The 23382-nt window shown below is 42.2% G+C and overlaps 1 protein-coding gene across 1 annotated transcript in view; it reads right to left on the bottom strand.

Annotated features, from left to right (window-relative positions):
* Positions 1–306: 306 nt before the first annotated feature.
* ARHGEF33 (Rho guanine nucleotide exchange factor 33) overlaps positions 307–23382 on the bottom strand; it is an 86349-nt gene continuing 63273 nt past the window's right edge. Inside the window, exons 12-18 of the mRNA XM_053587744.1 lie at positions 22474–22557; positions 19726–19809; positions 16876–17024; positions 15715–15879; positions 13517–14324; positions 9532–9671; positions 307–1960 (exon numbers count right to left, since the gene is read on the bottom strand). Coding sequence (XP_053443719.1) covers positions 1831–1960; positions 9532–9671; positions 13517–14324; positions 15715–15879; positions 16876–17024; positions 19726–19809; positions 22474–22557 — 1560 coding nt within the window. The 3' untranslated portion in view covers positions 307–1830. The remainder of the gene's footprint in view (positions 1961–9531; positions 9672–13516; positions 14325–15714; positions 15880–16875; positions 17025–19725; positions 19810–22473; positions 22558–23382) is intronic.

The raw sequence follows: 23382 nt of genomic DNA, 5'->3' as shown, positions 1-23382 counted from the left end.
GCAGTATTTGGCAATACTGGTATGTTAGAGACATGTGGAATAGATGGGAGCAGAGAGTGCTTGAAGGCGTCAGCTACCAGAAAAATCCAGATAGTAGGTGACAGGGACTCAGATAATACGTCGCAATATTATTACTAGTTTCATGGGCTAGTTTCATAAAATACAACTAAATTGATGTGCTACATCCATACCGTCAAGATTTTTCAGATAATGCTATCAAAATGAAATTAGGGAGGTGTGTGATATTTTTTGTATCTTTCAAGTATGATCATTTTTATGATAAACAGAATATGAAGGGGAGAAGAATTTTATTGTTTACATTTTATTTAATGAAGCTGTGACTTCATTCTCCACGTTCAATCAACTTGGCATTGTACTTTCAAGTACTGCCCCCAAAATTTGGCCTGATAATAAAGAAAAATCTAATTTCAAAGGAATTCATTAATATCAGGGAAATGAAACTATTAGAAACTGCAAAAACTTGGCAGTGATCTTATACGTTTCAGAACACCTATTCAAAATGCTAATGCATGAGATCCTAATTAGTCATTGAACAAAGACAAGAAAACTTTTTAAGATTTAGAAGTGAAACTTTGCCTATTTTATCAAAGTACATGAACATAGAAACAGTTTCTGAAGAAGTCAGTTAGAATACCAAGATTCTAAATAAAGAGAAAATACCCCTAATTTAATATAGGTAACTGCCTGTGAATGAGGACAAATTGTTTAAACCTAATTTTTTTTCTCTATGAATCTGATGTTTGGGGCACATCAAGGATACTATCTTGGATATATCCATGTGGAAACAGAGCACATTTTACCACCCCTGAGCCAAGCAGGTCTCATTACAATTTGATTCCTCTATCTGAGCTATAAGAGCTTTGATTCTTTAAGAGTTGTTTCTGGAAAACAGGAACCACAAGCCCGAATTTTCATTCTGACTTAGTATTTGTAGCAACCACTGTGTGTGAGCCATTCATGATGCTGCTGCCACCTTCTTTAGAGAGATATTTTTAAGAAGCTGTGGTTAAATCAGTGCTTTTTCCCTAGTCCATCCAGTCATGAGGATGCGTGACACTCAAGTTCACTTGTGAACCTTGAATATTGAGTACTCGATAAAACACAGACTCTGGACTATTTCTATCCTCAGCACAACCCACATAAGGGAAAATGCTTCTTGGCCCTTATCTTTAACCCAGTTTCTACACAATCCTTCTTCCCTTTACTCATTTCCATAACTAGAACAAGTTTAGAGATCAGTGTGTTTTTAACCTTCTATTTCATGATTTAACCACGAATTCACCATGACTCAGATTTACAACATATAAAATATAGTCGTTAATTAATACGTTGCCTTCAGGGATGTTGGGGTTTCTAAAGAATATAGAACAAGACAGAACTGGGCCCTAACAATGTAGATTAGCCTAATTCATCGCTGGGATGAATTAATAAGTTAAATGCCTATGATGCATAAAATTCACACCCATGTGAAATATGAACATGCTCAATGTTATGCTTAGGGAAAGATTCCAAAGTGGAAGTTTTAATTCTTATATTTATTTTCCTTCAAATTTACTGTATTTTTCTGTAATGATATGAAAAGTCTTCACTTCCCTTTTCCCAAGTGTGGGTTTTCAAAAAGCCAGGTCTTAACCATAGACTAATCTTCATCACTTTAATGTTTTATATGCTGATTTAGTTTCATGTGTATTTATATTCGTTTTCCTTAGGGATTTATACATAGATATATATATATATATACTCCTACACATATATATACAAGCTTTTTATCCTCATCTTACCACTTGACAATACAACTTTAAGTATGTTTTACACAGCTGTTCCTTGGTCAAGGTCATTTGCAAGAGCAAGTCGGTTTCTGAAGAAATCTTGTTTGGTGGGTGAAGGATCCATTGAGGGATTCTCATTAGTTTTTTCCCTGTATTCTGATCCACTGGACCTAAAATCTCAGCACACAGATAAAGTACAGGTTGATTTGGTTTTAATTGTTTTCAAATATTTTATCTATCCAAATTGTTTTGCATTTGTAAAACAGTTGCTTCCTAGATTTGGAATAATTTTTATTCCCTTGAATTTCATGACTCAGGACAGGTGTATCTAAGACTTGAGTCCAACATAAAGAGAATATATTTCTAATCCTTTAGGGGGACAATTGTGACAACTGTATATGTCAGTGTAAGATATTGTGTAATAACATTGTAGCAAGGAATAAAAGTTGAGATAATTCAAGAAATCCTATTTTTGATTCAATGAAGTAACAACTCCACAAATTACCAAGACCCTTAAATTAAAGTGGATGGAATTCATTGTTCTTAACCAAGGTTATCAAGGGCCTTTACTGAATTTGCCATTACATTACAAACTCTTGCTTTTGCTTGTTTTCATTTTTAAGTAAAGATTTATTGAAGCCAACCACACATATATGCTACATTTGGTAGAATGCAGAAATAAATACAATAATCAGATTTAAGAGATACTATAATCTCAACCACCACAAAGGAGACCAAAGCCAATCAATTGTCAACAACTCAAATCAGTCCATTTGAGTCCCCAGTTGAGGGTGCTTTCTTCCTTTATCTTGGTTAAGCCAGTTGGGGTAAGCCATTCCAGCTCTGCACCTTTTCCAGTTTGTTCAGAAGTCCCTGGAAGGAGGAGGCTTTCTGGAAAAAACCTCTGATAAGCTAGACTGGGGCTCTTAGGCTAGCTTACCCTCTGAGCTAGAATGGGTAAAACTGGCCCAGACACTAAGAACCAATATCAAAAAACCTCATGCATGTTTTATGAAAGTGATGTTAGGCATGAAGTTCTCTGTCCAAAGCTCCTACATACTGAACGAGTTCTCCATTTACTGAGACTGAGTCAGGTATGCTTCCACTAGCCACAAAGAAGGATAAACGGCCTTCATGCTCTTTCACGATAGTTCTGGTACACTGTTGTTGAGTCCTAATTGTTACTGGATAAATTAATTATGACTCTACAGTTTACTGATTTAATCAGGCAGAATTCAAACGTACCTTTACATTATTTGAGGAAAGAAGTTAGATCCACACAAAGACTAATATCCTGATGTCTGGAAAACTGATGACTGGCTAGATAATTTCACTTTTCACCCTGATATTTGATGTCACAGATAAAGCCATAGCTGCTCACCAGCTTTCTATTTCTGACAGGGACGAAGCAATTTTTCTCTCTACCTCCCAGTAAAAAATGGAAAAATTACTCTCTCAACTCTAGTATATCTTGGTATGCATCAAACAGGATGCTATCTGGGTAGGGTGAGGTTCTCTTCCTTTTCAGTTCCCCCCTGCACTCTCCCTTGCAATAGCCTCCACATGCCCCACCCTATAAACTCCAGGCCTTCTCTCAGCTCTCAGAAGTCCCACCTATCTCCAGTTCAAATCACCCCTGCTTAGTATAGTTGTGCCCAAAATTTGTTATGAAGATATATTTTGATCATTTCATTCTTTCCCTGTATCTTCTATAATTCCTAAGGCTAGCAATGCCTATAGTTTTAGGGACAGGAAGCAGGGAACAATATTTGAATTGGGCTTCTATTTCTTCTGGACTGTTCCTCCACATGACAGTCATCAGAAGTCATTAGTAAAAACTTGAAATCTTCACCTCACATTTCCCCTCTTGGCTACCTCTGATCTCTCCAAAACCCAACATGTCACACTTTGATGGTTCCAACATGCAACTGTTTTAGTGTTTACCTGGAAATGGGAAAACTTTGATGTCACCACCAGCCCCAAGGACCACAGAAATCTTCACCAGTTGCGTTCCCATTTCTGAAACAAATGCCAAAATCGCCCTGTCTAGTTTTCAAAGTCCACATACTCAGCTTATTTTTTTGCTTTTTTAACTGCTCTTCTCACAAGTTGTACCTTCCCTGTGTCTCCAATATCTAAACTTCTCTGTATTTCTTGATATTAATTAACTATTAATTAACTAATGGCTAACCTGCTAATCCTTTTTGAAATCCAGCATTCTACTATAGCCATGACTAATAGCTCATTTCATCCTTTAAAGATAATTTTAACTGACCTCTTTATAATGCTTATGTGGTTTATGGCCACCCCTGGACTCTTCCAAAGGTGTGGCTCTTGAAGTAATGTATACTTGAATTACTAGAAAATAACCCACAGAATCTAGGAGAAAGGGCCAGAATATTTGCTTTTTTTTTTTTTTGAGACAGAGTCTCACTTTGTCGCCCCCCAGTAGAGTGCCATGCATCACAGCTCACAGCAACCTCAGACTCTTGGGCTCACAATTCTCTTGCCTTAGCCTCCCTAGTAGCTGGGACTAAATGCACCTGCCACACACCTGGCTATTTTTAGAGAGGAGGTCTCGCTCTGGCTCAGGCTGGTCTTGAACCTGTGAGCTCAGGCAATCCACCCACCTCAGCCTCCCAGAGTGCTAGGATTACAGGCGTAAGCCACCACGCCCAGCCCCCAGAATATTTGCTTTTATTCCCTTTCTCTATAAAACAGAAAAGGGTTTTGAGCTCTTGGAGCTATTCTGGCTGACTGCAGGGCAAATCTGCACAGATGCTACAGGGACAGGCAGGCAAACCCTTGCTGAGGAAGGGCACAATGGCTGCCAGAGAATTCTGACACAGTCATCCAAGCAATTGACGGAAAGAGGAAAAGACAACAGACCTGTTGCTAACCTGCCTTCCAAATAACAGAGACAAAGAAAACAATAAGTTAGGCAGGCCATACGTGTCTAGATTTGCTACGATAAACCTTGAGAGCTTGTCTAGAGCTACAGATGGGTACGGAGTGAAATCCAGTACTAGGGGATCCTTTGATTTAAGAAGGGCTGGTTCACCCATTGGAAAGACGGTCCTCCTAAAAGCTTTAGGAGACGTGTATGTGTCTCAAGAAGTAAGGGAATAGGGGAACACCCACCCTGTCACCAAACCAGTCAGCCTTGGTAATCAAATCAACAGCCCTGTGTGGCTCCACCAGTGTTATTCAGATAACACTTCAGATTTTAAACACAAAGTACAGTGCCAGTATTGGTGACAGCAATATGACTGATACAGGAGGAACTGACCTATGAGAAAGGCCAAGAGGACTAAGGGACTCCACTGGCCCTCATCTAAGGAGAATCCCCAAAAGTTGCAAGAGGCCTGAAAGCCATTAGCCAACATGAATGTGGAGAGCCCACAGCAAGTAAGCTCTCATTTAATGAATATTTGTTGAGCGCTTACAACATGCTATGCCATATCTTGTAGCTAAGTTACCCTTACATTGGACTGTAAACTCTGAAGGAACAGGACTATTTCTTTTATGTCTTTTGTGCTGGACAGAACTTAGTACACTGAAGACCCTGAACTTATTAACTGATTTCAGATGGCTTACTGAGAAACTTGTGTAATCAGGGTTAAGCAATCTAAAGTGTTTATTCCTTCAACTATCCCCTTCAGGTTTAAAGTTATATTGAAAATGAAAAATGAGAGAGGGCTCCAAAGTGGATAAAAATATGGGAGGGAGTTGATATGGGCTTTAAGGAGATAGAGAAGGTGAGGGTAAAAGTAACAACTGTTTCTTTAGCAGCTTTCTAATATGTAGTCTGTTCTGTAGCCGAGGCTGGGGATAATATCAAACAGGGAGGACACCAAAGAAGATGATTCACTGACAATTCAATTACTAGGCAGGGGCCCTGTAGAAGTCCTCTCTCTGTGTGTAACTAAGAAAACAGATTTTGACATGATTGGTAGAAGGAGGATGATGACAGGGATGGAAACACTCTGAAGCATGTAAGTTATAAAGTGCTAAAGGGGATGAGAACAGACCAGGAAGTAGACTTAATCATTTGGAGGCCATATTCTTTATCTTCAACTCCCCCCAAATGTGAGGCTAAAAATAGAGTACCATCCTCATTCCCTACTCCTCAGTGATCTTCCCCACTGCCATTCCCCCAATTGAGAATACTTGTTAACCTAAGTGCAAGACTTACATAGAAAGATGAAGTATCATTTGCCTCAGAATAATCTAAGTTTAAGTCTTTGACATCCTCCATATAGATTCTTCTAGAATGAGATAGTTTGCCTTCCATCCTGCTCGAAGACCGGAGGATACTTATCAGTCCAGCATCAGCCTATCACAGTAGGTCTGTTCCTAGCTCCTAGAAATCCTCATTTAAAATGTTTAAAGTCACTTAACATTTTCAAACTTTAAGATATGTAGCCTTTATTCTGATCAATTCTGGGTAGCTTTCAGGGACATGTGACCTGGTATCCACCCAGGAAAAATGGGCCTGAGATAGAAACAATCACAAGGTCATCCTTGTCCCCAGATATCATGGGCATTTTTCAGGACTCTTTTTATGATGTCAACTTGACTCTCCCTTTTGAATCCTCGTGGGTATGAGCATTCGGCCCGCCCAGCCTCAGAGGGAAGAGAACCCTTTCTCGGGTTTTCTGTTGCATCTGGCTCCATGCCTAGCTTCATCCCGAAGCAGCATTCTGGGTGTGTGGGGCCACCAGCCAAACAAGCCCCTATGGAACAAAAAGTGTGTGAGTGTAGACAGGAATGAGCCTCCAAAGGGCTGCTGGGGGGGAGGCAGTGAGCCCTAGACATGACACAGGTGGCTTTTCTGGCACTGGCCCATTGAGACCTGTGAGGCCAGGCTCTGGAATGGTTTCAGTACTTAGGATTAGCCACATCTTAAAGTCACAGGGCTTGTGGCCAGACTGACCTCCTGATATGCAAGAGGAGAACAGGCTGAATATCTCTTCTGGTTCCTTCCTATAATTATCCACATGCCTGATTTCAGAGGACAAGTGCCTATGTTATGGCAGGGACCAGGTCACTCACAATTCCTACTCAAGTGTCTTATATAGGACATGCAAGAAAGAATGCTTAATGAATGAGAAGAACTATGTGTTCTCATCTGAGTTAAAAGCCAAGTGCCTCCCTGCCCTTCCTCTCTACATTATAGTGGAGTAATGTTTCCATGGGCCTCAGACGAAACACTCAAAGAAGCTACTTAAGCTGCTGCTTTATCCCATGCCAAGTCCCCAAGGTGCCCACTGTGGCACCCTAATTACCTGATGGTGCTGACTGTCCTGGGCCAGATCTAAAAATCTAGGAAAGCCTGCCAGAAAGTCATCTGTGTGGCTCCACCATACTTCCACTCAGATAACACTTCAGATTTTAAATACAAAGGACAGTGCCAGTATTGGTGACAGCAATATGACTAATGCAGGAGGAACTGACCTATGAGAAAGGCCAGGAAGACTAAGGGACTCCACTGGCCCTTCATCTAAGGAGAATCCCCAAAAGTTGCAAGAGGCCTGAAAGCCATTAGCCAACATGGATGTGGAGAGCCCACAGCAAGTCCTCCACATTAACCAAGGCCCCTGGGGAGCCCTGAAGATAAAACTTAGTCTTATCTTGTTCTTAACCTGATCTTTAAAATTATAGGTTCCAACGCCATATTATAGGTTCTTGTATCACGTGATAAAAAAATGTGATTACTCAGATTGATCTACACCAAAGTCAAACTACAAATAAAGCAAATCTCCACACTATAAAGGACTCTGGTGATTTCTTAAGCAATCTCCCACCAGTGCAGGAATCACTTTCATAGCATCCCTCGACAGAGCCATCTAGCTTCTACATAACAGGACCCACTCCCTCATGGGGGAGCCAACCCTAGTTCCAGGTAGCTGTATTTCCAGGATATTCTTCCTCTTACTTACTGCCCCTAGCTCCACCCTCAGGATCCACAGAAGACAGATCTACTCCCTCTGTGTTAGTAAATGGCAAAGCATTTTCCTGGATGTTATTATTCATTGTTTTCCAATTGATAGCACCCAGTCATTATAAATGGTAAAGTGCAAAAAGTGGGTTTTGTTTTGGGAATACTGTAGTTTAAAAAAGGAAGAAGAAAGGTGACACCTCTTGGAGGCAGGACATAATTACAAGAGGGACTTTGCCTAACAAATGCATCAGTGTAACCTGGTTCTCTGTACCCTCAATGAATTCCCAACAACAACAACAACAACAACAAAGTTAAAAAGAAAAAAAAAGGAAAAGAAAAGGGCTCAAGCAGTGGGCCATGAGCCCTTAGGATTCTGGAGTACTTAGAAGGATCTAGGAAGCTAAATGCCAAGGCTGGGAGTTGTCTGCTTCCAGATCCTCTTACCCAACCTTGACAGAGGTAGGCACTATGCCAAGAAAGATCTAAGTCTGTGATCCTACTAGGAGGTATATAATTCTTAACTCCTCAACCCCTGAATAAAGGTGGTTTGGGGGTCCAGCAGTAAGCATGTATGCATGCACTGGGTGGCTTAGCCCAAGTGAAAGAGGATGCAGGACTGTGGCTAATTACAGAACTGGTGCTCTTCCTTCCTCCTCCCCCTTCTCCAGTAACAACAGGCAGACACCAATGATAAGAGACCCACTCATTTCATTCGGTACCAGACTCCTCATGAGAGGAGAATTAGATAAACCATAAAAAATGTCCACTCCAGGCTTCAACTATTCCATGGATCATTATCTAAATCAGGTAGTAACCTCTACCTTCAAGGAGAAAGCGATTTCCCTGTGCTTCCTAGCTCATCAGCAACTCTATGAAGACAGCAATAATGCTTTTAACTTTTCCACCCACTAAAATATGAAGACTTGCTATTTAAAACTCACTGCAAGAGCCTCCTCTACCAAGAAACTAAACAGTAGGGAAACTCTCTCTCAGATGGAGGGAGGGAGGCCTAAGGACCAGTGGAGATACAAATAGCATGTCTCAGGCAGGCAACAGTTGGACTGGTGAACCTCTCTATGGTCAAACATTAATGCTCACTTCTCTCTTCTTTACATTTTACTTTGGGGTTTGGCCACTGACTCCCAGACTGGAATACAGGGCTGGCCAAAATGCTTGGAGGTAATGTTTCATAAGACAAACAATGACCTAGACTCTCATAAGACAAACAAGAAAATGACTTGTTTTTGCCTTCTATGGCATATGGAAACGCCATTGAAGTGACTTTTAACTGGGGCCAAAGCCAAATCTATTTATTCAGGGAAAACACAAGAAGTCCCAATATACGTGTACCAGCACCCAGGATGATGATGGACCCCTAAAGGCAGAAGTGCTGAGATACCCTTAGAAAAACTTTGCACAGGCAGGAGATTCTGACGGAGCATCCGTTATGCCCAAATCCAATAGTGGTTCCACTCCACCCAGTCTAAAAGGACTTTGATTGTCACTAGCTTGTGTCCCAGGGGACATCTGCTCACTTCTTTCAGGATACATGATTTTGGGGACAAGGAAGGAGGAACAAAAGACAAAAGAGGCGGGGGAGAAGGCTGAGTTTGCATCTATTCTAGGAGATTACGAGAAACATCTTCGCCCTGTAGGAATAGTAGCTACTGGGACCAGACACTGAACCTGAAGCAGTTGGGTGAGACCAGGCTACTTGATACTTATTACTGTTAAAACCTCAAGACTTAGCCCAAAGGGAAATGAGTTACAATGCTGTCTTGTCTAAGGGCTACTCACTTCTTTTTAAAGAGCTTGCGGAAGGAGCTGCGAAAGCCCCCTTTCTGGTCTTGCCTGGGATTTTGATCGCTGAAAGATGTTTGTTCACTTTCTCTTTCTTCCTTTGGACAGAATCTGGTGGCGTCTTCTAAATGCATCTCCTGAAAACACAAAAGAAGTACTTTTTAAACCCTTTTCCAAAATTATTATCTATCTGACTATGGGACAATTTTTTAGTCTTGGCACTTTCCTTTCCTAAAAGACTACCAGTGGGCACTCAATCCCAACTAAAGCAAATCTAGGCTAATGAAAAATCAGGAGGTGGGAAGAGGATAATTCTCTACTAAGAGTAGTATTTTCTATGCATAAAAGCAAATAGTGTAGAGCAGAATATGATATAAGAAATTTAGCTAATGTTTTATTTTATTTTTTTTTTAATTGTTTGTTTGGTTTTTTTTTTTTTTTTTTTTTTGGTTTTTGGCTGGGGTTAGGTTTGAACCCGCCACCTCTGGAATATGGGACTGGCGCCCTACTCCTTGAGCCACAGGCGCCGCCCTTAGCTAATGTTTAAAAGTATAAAAATTAAATTCTTATTTTGGCACCAACACTGTCTTGCTAGAAACCCATAATAATATCCCCTCCAATCACAGGGTGTTTCTCTTTCTACAAATTAAAGAAGTTCCTTAATTGCAATTCCAGTTTTAAACTCATGTTCCTAACTCTCCATTTTAGATATAAATGAGGGAAGGAGTTTTTGAGAGGTCAGACCTATTAGAAGTAAATGTTAACTAATATTTCCAATCTACAAATATGCCTTTAATACAATTTTATAATTCTTAACCCATGGTATTTGGAGTATAAAGTGAAATGAAGTGGCCAGGCACAGTGGCTTATGCCTATAATCCTAACACTCTGGAAGGGACCCCATCTCTACTAAAAATGGAAAAACTAGCTGGATGTGGCAGGTGCCTGTAGTCCCAGCTACTAGGATGCTAAGGCAAGAGGATCACTTGAGCCCAAGAGTTTGAGGTTGCTGTGAGCTATAATGCCATGATACTCTATCCAGGGTGACCAAGACTCTGTCTCAAAAAAAAAAAAAAATGTAAAATGAAGTGAATGTAAATGTAAAAGAAATGTATTTTTTTTGTATTTTTTTGTGTAAATGTAAAAAAATGTATTTTTTTGTGTATTCTTCTTTTTGCAAACTCTTTCTTTTTAAATGTGAGATGTACCAAATAGCAGACAGATATGTGTGTGCGTATATATATATATATATATATACACATGTGTATGTTAATGTGCATACAAGCTAGATATGCGTATATATTTTTTACATACTCTATGAACAAAATATTTACCTTGAGGTAATTGTAATTTAAAAGCAATCTAAAAATAGCTGCTTGATTTTAAATAACCTTAAAAGAACCCAAGTAGTCAAAGCAAAAACCATACCAATGATGCCATAAAAGTTTCATGACTTTGATGAGTGACTGCTTGCTGATAGGGAAGCAGAGCGTGAAGATGAATTTTTTTCAGGAAACCTAGGGGTTTAAGCTTGAGAACTTAACTTGGAGTTGTAGCAGATCTAGAAATCCTGAGATTCTACCAAGATTCATAGCTAAACCCCAGAGATAATATCTCCATGGCTTAGTGTAAAATTTACCAAAGTGTGGTATGTCTGGTAAACAACCACAAATGTATCATCCATCGTTTGCTTCTCAGATAATTATTTCTGATTAATAGTTTTTGCCTACCAATTGTCAAACCCCAAATTTTTCACTTATCAACTAGAAACATTTTTTTATGAACATGTGGAAGTGTCCTTGACAGCACAGACTATACTAATCAGAAGGTTTTATATGTAAACCTCTGTCTAGCCCAGTTCCTTTGTTTGACACTATCACTTCCTTTTTACTTTCCTTGCTTAATAACTTTTTAACCTTGACACATGCCTAAGACTGATTTATCCAAGAAGTTTTTGGCTTAAGAGAATTTATAAAGTTCAGAGCTGAAAATCAGAGCTAGAAGAAAATCTGAGAAACCTGGGGAACTTGGATAACTTTAGCTAAGTGCACTATTAAGTGTTTTTGCCCTCTGTGGGTACCAGACACAGACTTTGACTTCTGGAGTCCAGGTGGACAGCTATTTTTTTTTTTTTGCCGTTTTTGGCCAGGGCTGGGTTTGAACCCTCTGGCATATGGGGCCAGCGCTCCACCCGTTTGAGCCACAGGCACCACTGATAGACAACAGTCTTCAGGCTCTTGATGATCCAGTCCTTTTCTATCCCTCTGGCCTAAATTTTCACCACTCCCACCTGGCACAATCTGCCAAAGGAAATGCATCACCCTGCTGTTTTATGCTTAAGAGCCTTTTTTCATGCTTCCCTACCTCACTCTTCCCCTACCCAACTTCTAGGCAGCTTTTAAAATCTAACTCAAAAATTCAGTGTATTTAGAAGGACTTTTCTGACTACCATCACCCTAAGAAGTTTTAAACACCCCTTCATGTGTTTCCACACTTTGTGCTAATTCTGTGTTCAGTGTCTTCTTCCTATACTAAGCCAGGGTACCTGGAGGACAGAGATATGTTTATTTCTGAATTCTTGGCAATTAGGACAGAGCCTAGTGTAAGGCCGGCATTCAGTATTTGCTGGAAGATTAACAAAACAAAGGAGTTAGTGATTATCAATCATTCCCATTCGAAAATGAGAATAGATGGAAGGGAAGGGTGGTGCCACAGGTCCGAAGTATCATGTTAGTCTCTGCTTAATCAGAAATTGCTTTTGGACCTGTTGCTGGAGCTCATGCCTATAATTCTAGCACTCTGGGAGGCCAAAGCCAAGGATAGCTTGAGCTCAGGCTGAGCAAGAGCCAGATCCCATCCCTACTGAAAGTAGGATAATTAGCCAAGTGTCATGGTGGGCACCTGTAGCCCCAGATACTTGGGAGGCTGAGGCAGGAGGATCCAATGAGTCCAAGACTTTGAGGTTGCTGTGAACTAGGCTCATACCATGGTACTCTAGTCTGAGCAACAGAGTAAAACCCTGCCTCAAAAAAAAGAATGAAAGAAGGGAGGGAGGGAGGAAGCTGAGAGCGAGGAAGGGAAGGGAAAGGCAAAGGAAAAGGAAGGGAAAGGAAAGGAGAAAAGAGAAAAGAAGAGAAATTTCCTTTGTTCCAATGGCATACAGAGAAATTAAGTATTTGTACTCAGGAGCCGTTAGCCCCTGGGTGGGTTCATATTTAAACACCTCTTTGAATGCCCCCAAGGCTTGCCCACACCAAGATTCCGTCAAAATACCTCAACATTCACTCAGGCTAAAGCAAATGTTTTTTAGTCAATGCTTTTTTGACTTTTGGGGGGGTGTCTCTGTCCCAATGGAGTCTGCAAATTAATGTGACGCTTTTTTCCAGTAAGCAGAAATTAAATTAGCTTTCCAGCCAACTTCCTAGGCAGCCTACATTGAGATAGGGCAAATGGTCTCCTCCCTGGCTCCAAACCAGTAGGGCGGGGGTACCGCCTTCCAGTACGGCCCCATCAAACGAGGAGTTGCACCCACCAGGCGGAAGAAACAGGCCTGGGACTTGTGTGCAGCACGTTGAAAAAAGGACAACTTGAGGAGCCACAACCTTAAGCAGGAAAAAATCGCCCCTAACTCCTTAAAACAGTGTGTGTACGTGTGTGACAAAACGTCTATAAAAGGATTGAGGTCTTTTCTGCTCTTTGGTCTCAGACACGAGCATGTGTGACTTGCCCTGTGACCTGGTAGTGGAGAACGGGCGCTACCACTCGCCTTCGAGGGCCATTGAGGCACAGCCTGTAATTCAAGGGAGACAGGGACGTCGCCGGGTTCTACCTCGGTTTCGCAGCGCCCCACGGGGTGCGCCTCGCCTGCCCTGAGCGCCTAGCCTGGCCCGCTCCCCTCCACGCTGGTTGAGCTCGGGCTGCTCCCTGTAGACCTAGGCCCGGGACCGCCGGTGCTGTGGGTTTCGTTTCGGTTTTACTTTACCCTCCTTACTTCCAAATAGGTCTGTTTTTCGCTTTGGGACCTCTGTTGGGGGAAGAAAGTCCGCGGCGCACCGCGAGCGGCGGCGACCACGGCAGCCGGACCGTGCGGCTGCGCGGCGCGCTCGGCCTTGAGCGGCGCGCGGCCGCCGCTGCTGCTGCGCGTGCTGTAGAGGCGCGGGGCCACGCCCTCCGGGGGCGGCGCGCGCGGGAACTCCTTGAGCGAGCGGCTCAGCGGCTTGGCCTTGCCGTGCGCCTGCGCCACCGCCTCCAGCTTGTAGGCGCCGCTGCTGCTCGCTGGCGACGTGGCGCTCTTGGGCAACGGCTGCATTGGGTGCTCGGGCCGCTCGGCCTCCATGGCGAAGCTGACCGGCCGTAGGAAGCAGATGTCCAGGCTGGACTCGGAAGAGGCGGGCGAGCAGTTCTCGAAGAGGGCCGGCGCCTGGAAGGACTCCTCGTCGTAGGGCGCGGGCAGCGCGAAGATCTCGCCGCCATATTCGAACTCCTCGTAGCCCGCGGGCACGAAGCCGCGCGCGTCGGGCAGGAGCTCGGCTGGGGCGCGGAGGGAGCGCTCCACGTTGCCGAGCTGCTCGGCCTGAGAGGGTTCGAAGTCCATCTCCGGGATGGCCTGCAGGGGCCCGGCGAGCGCCTTCACGTCCTGCTCCGCCGCACAAAACTGCGCCGGCGCCAGCAGGCTTTCGGGCCTCTCATGCTTCCTGCCCTCCATCTCCCAGTCGCTGGGCTTCCCGGGCTGCATGCTCTCCATCAAGCTTTGCTGCTGTTGGGTTTTCTTCGCTGGGGGCATCAAGTGTCTTTAAAGGGGAAACAGAATACAAGAGGTGTGCTTACGGTTTGTTAGTGCAGGCCTCTGCTCGAGCAGCGCAAGGCCTGGACAACACACATCCTGCCAGCTTCTCGCCTCTCCGCCCCTCCCTGGCGCCTGCGTGGGTGATCTACCAAGCTCCACAAACTTCTGCGCCTGAGGAATTCCCACTAACTCCTGTGCCCGAGTGGAGACTGAAATAGCGGTCCGTAAAGCGGATGCCCGGAAGTATCCGTCTCAGATTCTTGGAGGCAAGGAGGCACTGCGCAGAAATGGCTGGTGGGCCAAAGACTCATCTCTCCCCTTGTGGAAGCTCTGACCCTCCTCTCCACCTGTCAGTGTCCCAGGGCACCTCTCCCCAACGCCCTTCTGTCCCTTGCTTGCCCTAGCAAAGTCACGTAAAATAAGGGAAACTCAGCTTCTCTTCCACCTGTGGATCTTCACACTTAACCAAACTCTTAGATGAAGTAAATGTGGCATGATCTTGATAACTGTTAGATCTGGGGATGATAAATGGGGTTCACTGTACTCTTGTGTATGAATTTGAAATTTTCATAAATTTTGAAAGTATTCCTTGTCCTGAAGCATGCTACACAGGTCATCTCAAACTACCCACAAAGCATTACCAAAAAGTAAAAACTACCACTCTGAATGTGCCCAGTTTCATGGAGGTTGTTTGTTTTTCGGAATTATGGGTAAGATAATTTACATAGTTTGCAAATGGATAGCATACCACCAGATGAGATGTGATTTTTCCAGTTGTGCTGGACTTTAGTTGCCAGACACACATAAATGAACGCTTTTATTCTACTATTTCATGTTTTAATTCTGGCACAAAATGCTAAAACTTCCGCCATGAAGAATGCAAAATACAATCTAACACTTAAGTATCTTGCCCTGGAGGTCTTAAAATGAAAGTAGGTCTCACATTTACAGATGTGAAAAGAAACAGTAAAACAAAATATTAACCTTAATTCTCTTTTAACTTGGAAGATTTTTTGTTGGGTTTTATTTTCCCTACACAGGGTGCAATGACCTGCATATTCAGTCTGGGAATAATCTCTAAGAATTTAATTTTGGGGCTCTGTTGCACTTCGAAGAAGATAAAATTTTGTCACTGTCTGAAGAGTTGAGGTGATCCACGAAGTAAATATCCACTTTCTTCCTCTTCCTACTCTCTGGGCTTGCCCCTTAACATTATTACCTTCCTCTGGGATGTAACCGTGTGGTCAGCTGCTTGGCTGGCATGTATGGGCCTTCATTGGGGAAGGAGGATCCTATACATTTTACTCCTAATTCAGGCTGGCTTGGTAACCCACACAGACTGGGTGGGACCCAAGGCCACTGTTATTAACTGTTCCACAGCAACAGGTGCTTACGTGACACCAGGGCCAGAACTGGGAGCAGAAGGGTAGGGTTGCAGCATCTCTTCTGAGTGGATCCCACTGTCACGGACAGCCTCAGGGCCTGCAGTGGGGGAGGCATCTTGCCCAGCATTTGCACACTGAGAAGCCAGCCCTTTGTACAGTTTCGCCATGGAGGACCTAACAGAATGGAAGTAATAATTCTCAGATTATACAGTGGGAAACTGGTTCTCTGAACACAGATTATGCCAAGAAAGATAGATGCCTCTCAGATGAACTTGCTGTGAAGGTCTATCTATAGGGCCCTCTAAACCAAGTTGCTTACATTATAGGGTATAAGCTGGCTAGTGTGGTATTAGGAAAGTTAATTAACTGGCTGAAAAGAGCTTGGAGGAAGGTGATGGTGGAGATATATCTTGCATTAGAGGAGCCCTTGCTTGGAAGTTAACAATCCTTATCTGGTTTGAAGCACCCCCAGAAATGATTCTGCTTTCCTCTATATGAGTTGGGATGAGTTTGAAAGAAATCCAGGTCTTTAGGGAGCCCTGCTATGGGTTGCTTCTGATCCTTCTGAAGCCCAGATTCCCCCTAATCAACCCTTCTTGTTTCTTCCTGATGTGAAATCTATTCAGAGTTCCCCTTTCTTACCTATTTTATTTTTATCCATATCACATATCATGATTGAACTTTTCATTTGCTCACCATCTAATGCTAAAAAGTAAGCTCTGTGTGGCAGGGATTTGAGGCTGATGTTTTCATTTCAGTATATTCAATACATAGAACAGTGCCTGACACACAATAGATACTCAATAAATATTTCTTTAATCAATGAAGGAAACTATATTCTGGCCTTTATACTGTAATTTTGAATCTGGCAAGTTTCAGGAAGTTGAACTATTTTGAGGTGATTGACAAGAGGGAGTCTATGCAGGTAGTAGAGTGAAAGTGCTTTTTTTCTGAAGTATTTCCAGAAAGTAGTAGGTTTCTCCCTCCTGTAGCCAACCTGGCCACCTCCATTACCTCCCCACCCCCCTTTTCCCTTCTACCTCCCATCACTGCACTTCAGCCACGTAACATACAATGTGGTTACTTGTGACAGACACCAGGTGACTGGTCTATGTTCGTATTCTCAGAAGCCTTTGATCAACCCCCTAGACTGCACCATCAGAACCTTACTTCTTGAGCTTTTTCCGTTTCTGAATAAGCAAATCCTCGTTGCATTGAAACAGCAAGGTGTAGTGTGAGATAAATACCCGGAGGCGCTGAACACACACCAATAGTAGGTAATAGTCAGGGTGTTCCTGTTCAGTGAACTTCAGGACATTCTGGATGGAGGGAAAAAAGCAGCAGCATTGTGTATTTAGAATGAACATTGATCTGTTGTGAGAGTTTAGTAGCCACTTAATCAAAACAATTAACAATATTACATATGGCTCATGTAATTATAAGCTGAAAGGTCAAACTTTCTACTCTCTGTCTACCCATCACTCTGACAATAAGTCACTATTGTCCCTGTTTGAGTTGGATATGAACATAAAATAATTGCATTTGTAAATTTAGAAGAATCTGAATTAGATCTCTGAAGTAATGAAGGCATTCCAACAATTGCTGTCGACAAGCAATGTCTCAACTCAAATGAGTCGGGTATCAAAGCAGGCTGGGGAGCAGGGCCGTTTATGATCAAACCTGATGGCCCCTACTATTACATTGCCTCTCGTGCTGTAGTGGAATGTGAATGCAACTTGGATTTTAGAAAGCCAACATTTATTGAGTACTTCCTATTTCTAGGCACTGGGCTCTTTCCATACATTAGATCCATAATTAGATAAATTATTACCACCATTTAACAAATAAGGAATTCAAGGTACAGAGTAGTGAAGCAATCTTCATTAAGTCACCCATCCAAGGAATAACAGGCAAAAGTTGAAGTCAAGTCAGACCACAGAATCAAAGCTTATTTACCATATCCTACTGCTTGCAAGACCAGGATTTCATCCTAGTTTTTCTTATCTACTAGGTGTGTTAACTTGGGCAAATTATTTAACTTATTTGACCCTTCATTTTCTTATAAAACGTGATAACAATAGTACCTAATTTGCTGGGCAAGGTGGCTCACAACTATAATCCTGGCACTCTCAGAAGGCCAAGGCAGGTGGATTGCTTAAGCTCAGGTGTTCAAGACCAGCCTGAGCAAGAGTGAAACCCTATCTTTACTAAAAATAGAAAAATTAGACAGTTGTGGTGGGCCACCTGTGTGCTACAATGATAATGTAGCACTCTATCCAGGGCAACAGGGTAAGACTCTGTCTCAAAAAAGTAAAAACTCTGGGAGACCAAGGTGAGTGGATCACCTGAGCTCAGAAGTTCAAGAAGAGGGAGACTCTATCTCTATTAAAATACAAAAATTAGCCAGTTTGGGGGGGCAGGCACCTGTTGTCCCAGCTACTCAGGAGGCTGAGGCAAGAGAATCACTTGAGCCCAACAGTTTGAGGTTGCTGTGAGCCATGATGCCACCACACTCTACCCAGGGTGACAGAGTGAGATTGTCTCAAAAAAAAAAAAAAAGTACCTATTTCACAGGACTGCTGCAAGGATTAAATAACTACTGTGAGAAAAATACTTTCAGGATCTAAAGACACATATAATTGGAAGTCTTTTTAATATTGGGTGGGAAGGGGATGAAGGGGAAAAAAGAATATAAATGTATCTATCACCACTTAAAAGTGGCAAAGATGGCAAATTATATATGTATATTTTACTTCAATAAAAAATAAATTTTAAACATATTGATACTGGGCTACTTCTACCTGAGATTAATACCAAGCATTATTCAGATGCTTTCACTGAATTACTTAAGAAGACCACTCAGCAATTAGACCAGAACAGGTGGGTTTTGGGAAGAAAAGGGACTATTGAGCCTCTCTTTCAACTCTACTTCCTCCAAGATGCTATAAGCCCTGTAGGAAAAAGGTGTGAAGAAGTCAGCTCATCAGCTTCTTCATGCCTCTTCTATGACATAAAACATAACCATTGTATGGTAGAACCTTAGATTTAAGCTAAAAGAAGGCATTCAGGGCCGGGCGTGGTGGCTCATGCCTGTAGTCCCAGGACTGTGGGAGGCTGAGGCGGGTGGATTGTCTGAGCTCAGAGGTTCAAGACCAGTATGAGCAGCAGTGAGCTGGAGTAAGACCCCGTCTCTACTAACAACATCAAAAACAGCCAGCACCGCCAGAGGAGGAAGAAAATCAACAAAAAAGGAGTACTTCAAACAAAGAAGAATGAACAAGAAAACTGAAATTGAAAAAAATAAATAAAAAAAAAAAGAAGGCGTTCAGGATAACAGTTAAGTGGGCAGGTTAGATAGATACTGAGATACCAATAGGTGGCATTTAGATTGCTGTAGAACCAAAGTGGAAGGGGCTGAATAAGATGCTCAGGATCTAGCAAGAGTAGCTATAGAAAGATCCTGAATGGGCAGAGGTGGAAATTGCTGGTATATAAAGATAGAACTTCAAAGGTAGGCAAAAGGGGCCTCGAGTGGTAGCTCATGCCTGTAATCCCAGAACTCTGGCAGGCCAAGGTGGATGGATTGCCTGAGCTCTCAGGTTTGAGACCAGCCTGAGCCAGAGCAAGACCTCATCTCTAAAAAATAGCCAGGTGTTGTGGCGGGTGCCTGTAGTTCCAGCTACTTGGGAGGCTGAGGTAAGAGGATTGCTTGAGCCCAAGAGTTAGAGGTTGCTGTGAGCTATGACGCCATGGTACTCTACCGAGGACAGCAATATGAGACTCTGTCTCAAAAAAAAAAAAAAAAGGTAGGCAAAAGGAGCTCCACATTTTCAGAAACAGAGACTTTAGCTCATACCACAGGGTATAATGGGATGGGGGTAATCATAGCAATCTAAGCCATATAAACATTTCTTAGAAATATTAATCATTCCTTGATCCTTTACAGTATTTCTTAGTTAGAAACCAAAAACACTAGTTTAGCATGAACATAAGTTTGGTGACTTGCCCAGCCATGCCTACCTGCAGGTGTATCAGATACTCAGGGATGCGTTGGACTATGTGAAAAAACAGGGTATAGATGTCAGATTTAATTTCTTCATCACCCTGCATGAAAGAAAAGTGAAGTCACTCTTCAATGTCCCTCTAGTTCTTGAAGCAGAACCCCAGAGTCTGTCCTACAGAGTAGGAAGGGTTTACTACCAAAGTACTTTCTTGCCAGAGATTGTCATGAAGCATTGCTCTCTCAACAGAGAGGCCACATATTCAGGGACTTAACAAGGAAACAACTCTACTCCAGAAAGGAGGACATCTGCAGAGTACATGTGGGAATGCTTAAGGGAAGAGTCATATCTTGATGTGCTTGCATTAATAGCAAAAATGATTTTTTTTTTTGAGACATAATCTCACTATGTCACCCTCAGTAGAGTGCTCATAGCTTACAGCAACCTCAAACTCTTGGGCTTAAACCATTCTCTTGCCTCAGCCTCCCAAGTAGCTGGGAATTATAGGTGCCCACCACAACGCCTGGCTATTTTTTTTGTTGAAGTTGTCATTGTTGTTTAGCTGGCCTGGGCCAGGTTTGAACCCATCAGCCTTGGTGTATGTGGCCCTACCCACTGAGCTACAGGCGCCACCAATAGTAATAATGATTTTATAAGCTTGAAACCAATATTCAATTATTAGTTGTAAGTAGATTAGGAATTAAATTAGGGATATGATTACAGAGGATGGACAAAAGGAGATAAGTGATTCAAGAGGAACCTTAATTTCAGTGCAAAGCACCAAGGAGACCTGTCCCTTTAAGATTCTGAAGGTGGTCTTGCTGTAACTTCCCCTTCCCCCAGCAGTGCTCTACCGCTGCTGTGGCTGCAAGCTGCAGAGGCTTTCTGCCAAGGTGAGGCTGCTTGCTCCAGGAGAGTTATTTTAAGGAGTTGGGAATGTAGAATGTTTAAACTTGTTGAACACAGCAAGAATTGCTCTGGACCAGATAAAGAGATGAAATATCTCCTTTCTTGTGTCACCTTGGTTTGGCCAGGGGAGTCTGTCTGTCTGCACATAAGGCTTTCAGGGTATTAAAAAATCACTTTTGTGGGTGGTGCCCATAGCTCAGTGGGTAGGGCACCTGCCACATACACCGAGGCTGGCCAGTTGGAACCCAGCCCCGGCCAGCTAAACAACAGTGGCAACAACAACAAAAAATAGCTGAGCATTGTGGCAGGAGCCTGTAGTCTCAGCTACTTGTGAAGCTGAGGGAAGAGAATTGCTTAAGCCCAAGAGTTTGAGGTTGCTATGAGCTGTGACACCACAGCACTCTACCTAGGGCAACAGCTTGAGACTCTGTCTCAAAAAAAAAAAAAAAAAAAAATCACTTTCGTGATTTACGAGCTTGGTCTAATTAGTATATTTCTCTGACGTCCTGCTCCTGGACTGTTTTGCTATCCAAACTGTATTGAGATCATAAATTCCTTAAAATAGTAAAAGTAAAAAGTAAATCCATACAATTAATGTAGTTAGTTAAAGAAATAGTTTAGTTAAAGAAACGCAGCTCAGCAAGAACCATGATGGGATTGTTTGTTTGCCTTACCTTCATGAGATTTATGATTGAAACACTGATGTATGAAATAAATACAGAGCTAGCCTGGTATTCGGGTGGCATTCTGGAAGCCTCACAAAGATAGGTATGCTGTCTCCTGAATCTCCACTGCTTTAAAAACTATTTCTTTATTTCTTGCCTATTATTTCCGATTTTCTGATGGCCTCCTGCCCACCAAATCACTGGAAGGGAATCCATAGCATGTTGAGGCTGGTACCTGATAACATCATATACTCTCTTTGTATCCACCCAAATTTCCCAGACTATCTTCTCTTCCCCTCATCTTAGCATAGTGCTAGGCAGAAGAAGGCACTCAATAAATTGTATTTGAGATGGACGAATTCATTACGGTTCTCCAACAACTGGATCATTTGTATACCATTTGTAATCATTACAATGGTATACAAATACACTCTAAGAGTGGATCAGAACCTCATGAGAGTGGGGAAGGGAGTAAGATTGACCAGGCAGCAGATAACATGTTGGGCCTTCTCCATGTCCTTCCTGTTTCCTTCTTTTCCTTTCTCTTTCCCAGATATTTGGTGAATGCTAACATGAGGTAGGCATTATACTGAGTTGGTAGTAGTGGGCATTGAAGTAGAAAGTTAATGAGACAGAGCTCCCTATCTCTTGTGAAACTTGATTAACTCAGCTTTGAGATTTTTGATACTATTTTCTCCAAAATAGTATCAAAATAGTGCAACTAAAGTAACTAAAATTGGTGTATATGTATATGTTTATGTGCTTATTGAGTACTTAATATATCACCACAGTAGCAATCTTAAAGCAAGATCACTAGAGCCACCTTAAGCTCTTATAAACTCACAAAGGATGTCTTGAGTTTCATAATTCAGATTCATATCTTCTGAGCCTAAAATATCCCCACCACATACAGCACACAGGCTGCAGCCTGAAGATCTCTGCATCAGACACCTGTTTAGTTTGTCCATACGTGAAGTCTGTCCAGTGAAATGGAATAGAGGTCAGTAAGGCAGGGCCAGGACAATCACAATCACCCTGACCTTGAGTGGGTTCCTTTAACTGCAAGTAGGAGTGTCAGTGGTTCTGTTCAGGCCATTCTCTAGCCTGGAAAACAAGCTCACAGTGCATGAGGAGCAACATCACAAGGATAACATGTGCCAACAGAGCACAGCACATACACAGAGTTAATTTACCTCCTTCAGAACGACCACATGAACCAATGAGATGCATTCAGGCAGGTCCCTCAAGTAGGCAACATAATAATCCAAGAAATTATTCTTAAAAACAAACACAAAAATGCGTGGTAAGAACCTGAAAACAGTAATGATAATTTTTTATACAGCAATATATATCAAAAAGGAGTACTATGCAGAGTTTATCTTAATCCTTCATTTAATGTGTTCTTTATTTAATATATTTGGGGGGTTTTTTATTCATCTTTTTAAAAAATCTTTTAGGGCTGGACAAGGTGGATCTCGCCTGTAATCCCAGCACTTTTGGAGACTGAGGCAGGAGGATTTCTTGAGGGTAGGAGTTTGAGACCAGCCTGGGCAATGTGGCAAGACCCCATGCCCTACCAAAAAAAATGTAAAATATTATCCAGGCATGGTGGCACACACCTGCAGTCCCATCTATTCCAAAGGCTGAGGTGGAAGGATTGCTTGAGCCCAGGATTTTAAGGCTACAGTGGGCTATGATTGTACTACTCTACTCCAGCCTGGGCAACAAGACTTAAAAAATAATAAAAATTAAAATTAAAAAAAAAAACCTTTTTGATTTTAAGGTAAACATTCTTACAGCTTGGGGATCAAAATTCAATAGTCCTGCTTTAATAAGAGAAAGCGAAATAATAAATCAAGGGAAGAGAGATCATGTAAGTTGAAAAATTATTTTTCAATTATGAATTAATCTAATGCCTACTTTGTTTAGTAATTCCTTTTCATTTCAATCATCTACATGAAGGCACTTTGCCCAATCTACCTTACATACCTAGACCAGTGGTTCTCACATTTTCTACAATTGCATATTCACCTAGTCTTTATCCACTGAGGAAAATCGTTCTCAGCTTTCAGTTATATCCCTCACAGATATAATAAATTTCA

The sequence above is a fragment of the Nycticebus coucang genome, chromosome 4, assembly GCF_027406575.1.
Source record: "Nycticebus coucang isolate mNycCou1 chromosome 4, mNycCou1.pri, whole genome shotgun sequence".
NCBI lineage: Eukaryota > Metazoa > Chordata > Mammalia > Primates > Lorisidae > Nycticebus > Nycticebus coucang.
Note: the sequence above shows the minus strand (reverse complement) of the source record. Positions and strands in the feature narration are given on the sequence as shown.